Here is a 7335-nt window from a genome sequence, read left to right as displayed (position 1 = left end):
AAATCGCATTCATCCTACTGAAATTCTCTCATCTCATCCTTTCTACAAAAGTCTGTGGTACGAGTAACACACTACACACTACTTCAGCAAAATTTTTATTCAAAAAATCCTACAAGTCATCGTGCTTTTCACTTGCAACCAAGTCATGGCACCAAATAAGAAACTTACCGAAAACCCGGAGTGGCTCAACGCATTACAGCAAATTTTAAGGAATCAAGAGTTGGCAATCCGTGAAATCCGTATAATCGCCATGGAAAATCAACAATTTTTGCGCGGCATGCGCAATAATCCAATTCAGTCTACCAATCCGACTCAAACGCAACGCAGTTCCGGTCAATCATCTGTACCAGGTCAGCCATTCTCAGCCAATCCATCATTTTCGGCTAGTCAAACGTCGCATCCCAGGCAATCGTCAGCAAAAAATCGCCAATCAGTCGTTCAACGTTCAGCGCAGAGAACACGTGTTTCGGTTAGGCAAGCATCGGTCGCCGTTCGTCAAGCAGCCATTCCAATCAAGCGCCCGACAAGACCGTCAGCCCAACCCGGTCGATTTTGCTGGTTTCACCGACAATTTGGTCGAGCCTCAGTGAATTGCCTACCACCTTGCGATTTTGTCGATCACATGACACAGCAGCAGTCCATGCGTAACCTGGCAACAATTCAGGTAACACCAACATCACATCCGCATCAACCGACCGTACCGATCATCGCACCAGCATTGGAAGCTCCGGCTCAACATACGTTTTCACCGCCAAAACCGACGCCAAGTACATCGGATCAAAAAGCGCCTGAAAAGTCAACCGCTATGGAAATAGTCAATGCAGCCACATCCAAAGTGGAATCCCGTTTCCCGTTGGAACGCTCTTCGAAAAGAGGACCCTCTTTCTCATCATCCGATTCTGGGCCCGAGTCACCGAGCAAAGCACAAAAACCAGACGATTGGAACGCACCGGAGGATAAAAACGACGAAGAAAGTTCATCAAGTTCATCATCCAGCTCTGAAGAAGAGAACGAAGAAAACAAATAAATTCTAGCCTTTCTCGCTACAAATTGTCTGCTTCAAATGAAAAATTTTCAATAAATTTTTCAATTCAGCACAGATAAACACAAAGTTTTTTCTTTTCTTCTCCTCAACGCTTCTTTAAAAGGGGGAATCCTGTGGCAGCACTACATCTCACATCGGACGCACTCATCATGCGTATTAAGTTTAGTTAAAGTTTAGCAACACTGCATGTCATTATCAGCTGACAATTGGACTTTGGATATCTATTGTCTTATTTTGCATGTAAACATTACCGTATAAAACCAAGTGCTTTTCATAAATAAAATTATTCCTTCTTGTGGATTCAAGAAACTAGTTTATTCTAATATCTTCCCACAGTGTGCTTTACGTGCTGGCAAAAAAGTGGCATTTACAACCATTTTAAGCGTCAAACTGCGACTCGAGTATGGCAACTATTATGCGCCTTGTCCGATGTCGGTGTGTAGGAAATATTTCGTTTGTTCAAAGTTGATGGTACCGTCAAAGTGAGAGAATATTCTTTTGCTAAATGTTTGACATTGCCCTCAATTCTATTGTTAAATCACTTTCTCTTTCTCCATCTCTTTTCGCTATTTGCTTTTGTCATTTCGTCTCACTATTCCTTGCAGGGAAGACGGTATGAACGCAATGTGCCTTTCAATACGACCCTGCTTGATATCTTCCCATCTGGCGAATACAGAATCGACACTAAAGCTTATACAATTGTGGATGGTGAAAGAAAAGACCTCATCTTATCACAAAGATATGGAGAAGTCAAGTATACGACAATCGAGTATTGGAAGAAGAAGTAGGAAACGCACTCGAAAATGGATCGGATTTTTTTGATTGAAAAATTGATTTCGGTTTTTGAATTATAAAGAATATTGAAGCTTACAACGTTGTGGTTTTATTATTACGGGCCGTCCACAAAGGACGTCCGCGAGTTTTCTGGAATTTTAGACCCCCTCCCCCATTGTCCTCACACTTTGGCGAACCCACCTCACCCCTATAGTGCGGACATACTTTATGGACGGCACCTTATTACGTAGAGCCCGAAATATCACGTTCAAAAAACACTTTTATGAAATTCAATTTGCAACTTATGTAGCTCATGTGCAATGTTATATGAACGTTATTTATCGCACTAGTGCGATAGAGGATTTGCAATGGACTTTATCGCACTAGTGCGAAAAAAAGCCGCGTTTTGCTGATGATGTCACACTAAGAATATCTTCGATATTTATTCAATTTTCTTTATTGCGATTGCATAAAACGTTGTATGCAATACGAATCGTATGCTGGTATATATTATCACACACGACATCTGACATCCAGTACGATAATATACCTTCATACGATTCTTGTTAAATAAATAACTATTGTACTTATCCCGACATTTAACTCATTCTTTTGCTGTAAAAGTTGGTCTTATTCTGTGAGTTTTTGGCCCCATACGAAGTACGGCCCTTCGTGAGGTGCGGTCGTCTAAGTGTTTTAAGGTTTAAGAAGTGAAAGGCTACTCAGCCAATTTCATCCGTTTTTCCTAATTTTTGTTTCATTTGGAAAGTAATCGAAACCCGAATATAATGTGGCGAAAAACGTTTAAAATTTGGGTCTTTGGACTGAGGCCGCTCCTAGGCCATAAGTGTATCCCGGCAAAAACTCTTTCAGAGCAAGGTTGGACGCAGTCTACAGTCTATATGTGTGATAACTTCTAAAACAAGTGATATCGCTAGAGGTGACGCTGTCAGCGTCGTTACGAAAAATTGAATTTCACAGCCAATTAATTGAAATTAATTAAACCATTCGACAATCAATTTTTTCAGAAAAAATTTGAGCCAATAGAATTTTGAATGAAAAATTTTCAACAAAAAATTTACCAAAAAAAATTCTGCGTCGCAAAGTGGCAGATGCTCACGGACAAACCTACGATAACTTTAATCTGTCTTTAAATGCAGACACATTGCACATCGTGTCTATAGAAGAATCAAACTACTCATGCATGAGCATTTGACTTGTTTACAGGTCTGTTGTGTATGAGTTTACACATCGTTCTGATGTGCTTTTTCTTTTGCAGTATGTGCTGCTCTGTAGCGGCTATAGCTACAGTACTCCAGCACGTGGAGTGTAAGTTTTTTAGTGATGGGGCGTTTTGAAGAATTTTATTTCTTCATTTAGCTAATGATTCACTGAAAAATAGCTTATATAAAGTTATGACTACCTCTCGTAGTTGGGTCATTTCTTTGCCACTGTCGCCATGGCCTGATGAGAAACGGTATTTTTGAACTGCATATTAATGCAACATGTCGAAAGACATATTTAAGTTTCTCACAGATCGAAACAGTGGCCAAACGTACCTCGATTTTGTATTTAGTATGAAAAGTGACCAATTTCAAAACGATGTATCTCCGGTAATTTTAAACTATGTCATAGTCGAGTGATAGCTCCTTTTGTTCGTAGTTAAAGCGAGAATATTATGAAATAGGTTTTGTTTAAGCCAAAAAAAACTTTGACTTTATTTACCAGCCACTTAGTTGAGCATAACGACGAAAACGAACTTGCACGGCTCATTACTTTATCCACTTAGGTGTGAAACGATCATATCAGAACAGAAAGCCATTACATTGACCGATATACAATTATCAACATGATGATTATGCGTAAAATGATGTGTTGACCGGGATGAATTTAAAAAAAGTGCGGTCATGGTCACGCTCGTCATGCAAACAGCTTTGTCATAGGCGTTAAAACTGGAAGAAAGCTTCTCTTAGTATTCTTTGCACACTTTCTTGTAAAATCTTACGTGCAAGTGAAAAACTGTCAACGGTCCACCGAACCTCAACTCATTGTTAGGCTAGGTGTGTCTCTGTCAAACTATATCATACCATATAAGCAAAGAAGTGACATCAGCTGGCAATCAGAGAGATGATAATTTGACGACTGGGACGTCGTTTCAGTACGCTAATCCTGCAGGTTGGCTATACTGTTATGGTTACTCTCAGAAATGGCGGCTCTGTCGTTTAGGTAAAACGCACGCGCATGCACTGTGAAAAAAATGCTCTGCGCATGTTCTTTCACTGATCATGAGCAGACCTCTACCTCTGCCTCCGTCAATGCGTTTGCGATCCCAGTTTCTGTCATTAGGATTAACGACATATACGCTTCATTAACTCATGCGGAAAACGAACATATTATTAGCTGAAAGTATCATTATACCGATCTACATACGATTATTAACGTACTGATGTGATGTGTTGCCTGAAATAAAAGTACGAATGTGTTGTGAAGTCATGCACAGTGTTATCATGGAAATGCAAGGTGGCAGAGCATTTTTCTTAGTAGTGTTTGCAAGTCAGTGCTACGTTTCGGCGTGTGCGAAAGTAGGTATTAGTGGCGCTATATTATACTATATTATACTACAGTATTTGCACAAGATGGAAAGTTATTATTTTTAAGAAGGACGCACCGATTATTTTATTATAATTGTTGGCTGCAACATTAAGATTTATAAGATTTGGAGCGCCGCCAACCTGGCTGTAGAGCACTCGACGCCACCTAGTAGTCGGTGCGTCGTACTCGAGTTCACTTTAAATTGGTTTCCCTGTTTCTAACATTTCAGAATCTCATCGTAATCATCCCAAATACTGAGATATGCAAAGTGCTTGATCACACGTTCGTGCAAAGTTATACTTGCAGGTCGAAAAACGTCAACCGTACACTGAACCTTAGTTCAAAAGAAATCATTTTTAAACCAGGCGTGACTCTGACAAACTACCATGTAAGCGAAGAGGTGTTAATAGGTGACACTACGTTGACCTTGAGGACAAATTAGCGTCGTCTGTCATCACCTACACTTAAGCTGAAATCACACTGTGCCGTTGTAAGTCTTAGTTTTAATATAACGTAGAGGGGAAAGTCTGACTCTGCGTTTGCGCATCCAGTTAAAGGACAGGCGCTTTGTGCTTGAAACGGATGATCAAACCGGTACAGTGTGATTCGTGCTTCAAATCGACATAGGGTTTTCGTCTCACATACTATCCATATCCCGATCGCAGGCGCACGTTACTTTGTACCGTAAATTTGCTACTGTCTACCGACAATTCATGGTCGACGTCCACTACGATTCGTGTGCTTTCCGTGCTGGCAAGAAATCGACTGTAACGCAAGTTATAAGCTTTGACGGACGACTCAAATACGGCAATTTTTGGGAACCTTGTCCTCTATCGGTATGTACGTGGACGGGTGGGGGATAGTCATCTTTTGATTATATACATTTTGTCATTTCGCCTTTTTATTTGTTGTAGGGAAGACGGTATGAACATAACGTGCCTATGGGTAAATTTGCGGTGGACATCTTTCCATCTGGGGAATACAGATTCGACACTAGAAGTTATACGATTGTGAACGGTGAAAAGAAATATCTCATGTTAACACAAAGCTATGGAGAAGTAAAGTATACGACAATCGAGCATTGGAAGAAGAAGTAGGAAACTCATTCGAAAACAGATCGGTCTTGGATTTCGATTTTCTCTTTGTGCTACAAATAGATTGAGTGAATCAGACTATTAGCCTAGATAAGTCATAGTGACTTAGTGACCTTAGCTAAGGGAAATATTATGTTCAATCACGTTTCATTAAACAGTCGAATGGCAAAGTTGTGTTTTATTGAAAGTCCGGATATGATATAGGTTCTATCCGAAATATTCTGCAGCCAGTCCACAACTTCCAACACGTTAACTTGAAAAGATTATTAAGACGAGCCATCAGAACAATCGGAGCATTTGCTGCGACTGAACCCCGTATGGGGGCAGCCCCCATTGGGGGCTACAATTTTTGGTAAAAATGTTGCGTGCATCGTCATTGAACAATGCGGCGAAATCATTGGAAACGGTGAAATTGGTGAAACTCATGACAGTGGTTCAGGTGTCCGCAAAGGACGCATTATGCACAGCTGATAAACCAAATTTCAATTTTTTTCTGGAACGCGAAGCAGACGACTTCCACGGGTAGCCGGGTCAAATGCCACAAACGAACAAATCCGTTGGAACGACGCCCGTCACGAGAAACCAAGTTGTAAACAATATTTTCTCTAAATAGATAATATAAAATTTTCGCTTATACTCCCATATACTGCGCAACTATTTATTGAAATAATAGTTACTGAAAAATGTAACAAAATTAATAGGTTTAGGTCAGTTCTATGTGTTTAAAAGCATCTTCCACGAAGCATATTTTTAAGAACCTGTGGAGGGGCGTATTTAAGTAAAAATAAATTCATATTTCAGGGTCTATTCGAACTTGTGATAAGTGATTACTAAATGTAGCTGTTCCTTAAAAAAGCAATACTGAGCTATGGGCAAAAAAAATTCTTAGGGTGTTTCCAAATTTCTTAGATTGCCCCTGTGAGGAGTATTTCGAAACAAAGAAAAGCAACAATTTCTGATTTTCCGTAAAAAGTTGAACCAGAAAATTTTATCGATCGCTCCGCTGGCCACTATTTTCTCTGCATGCATATTTCAGTATCTCAGAGTGCTGAAACCGACAATGCGACCTTGGGTATGATTGCATTAGTGCATGCTGTTTGATGCTAGATTTCAATTGCGTTTTCAAAGCACGTTAGAAGAAAGACAAAATTTTGGTATACATAATCTTGCCCCCCACGAGCCAAACAAAAGTCGGCGCCTCTGACGCGAAGTGGAAAATATTCCAAAAATAACAGAGGCCAGCGACTTCGTAACAGGAGCGTCCGGCAGTTTAGAATTAAGATTCCAGGCAAAAACGATTCCACTTGGTAAATGAAAGTTGCGGTAAATAGTCTTAGTTTTTCCCATCTATTAAAAATGTGACGTCAAAAACTTAAAGGTACATAACAGTTGCACAATCAATGGTTTTCAATGTGTAGTGATTCAAAAGTACAGTAAACGTTGTCCCTTATATGAAAACTTTGTTTTTTGACGTTTGAAACGTCACTTTGACATTTGCCGGTTGTTTGATTCCTAAAGTTTAAGTCTAAAGTGTGACCCGACCTCACGCCGTTATCAGCACTTGTTACATTTTCCACCACTAGTTAGAAGCTTTCCACTTGTTCAGAGATACATAACCGCTGTCTACAAAGATACAAAGACTTGCGTCACATTCTTGCGTGTTCGTAATGATTTTATAACTTAACTTACATGGAGATTGGCTAGAAAATGACCGGTTTACCGTATGATTTTTCACAAAACCACAAGTTCAATACGCACAACAGTTTTATGTAACGATTTTTATTGGTTTTCTGTTAAATTAATGTGTGCTCACGAGTGATTTAGTTCGAT

At 39.8% G+C, this 7335-nt stretch overlaps 1 protein-coding gene across 1 annotated transcript; it reads left to right on the top strand.

Moving 5' to 3' along the window:
* The first annotated feature begins 4170 nt into the window (after nucleotides 1-4170).
* Nucleotides 4171-5695, top strand: LOC119085550. Its single transcript, XM_037195969.1, has 4 exons — nucleotides 4171-4401; nucleotides 4641-4799; nucleotides 5077-5247; nucleotides 5326-5695. Exons 1-4 carry the CDS (start codon nucleotides 4297-4299, stop codon nucleotides 5506-5508), a joined length of 618 nt encoding a protein of 205 aa, XP_037051864.1. The 5' UTR covers nucleotides 4171-4296; the 3' UTR covers nucleotides 5509-5695.
* The last annotated feature ends 1640 nt before the right edge of the window (nucleotides 5696-7335 follow it).

This window comes from Bradysia coprophila, unplaced genomic scaffold (assembly GCF_014529535.1).
Source record: "Bradysia coprophila strain Holo2 unplaced genomic scaffold, BU_Bcop_v1 contig_94, whole genome shotgun sequence".
Taxonomy (NCBI): domain Eukaryota; kingdom Metazoa; phylum Arthropoda; class Insecta; order Diptera; family Sciaridae; genus Bradysia; species Bradysia coprophila.
The sequence above is the reverse complement of the archived record's forward strand: the minus strand, read 5'-3'. Positions and strand labels throughout refer to the sequence as shown.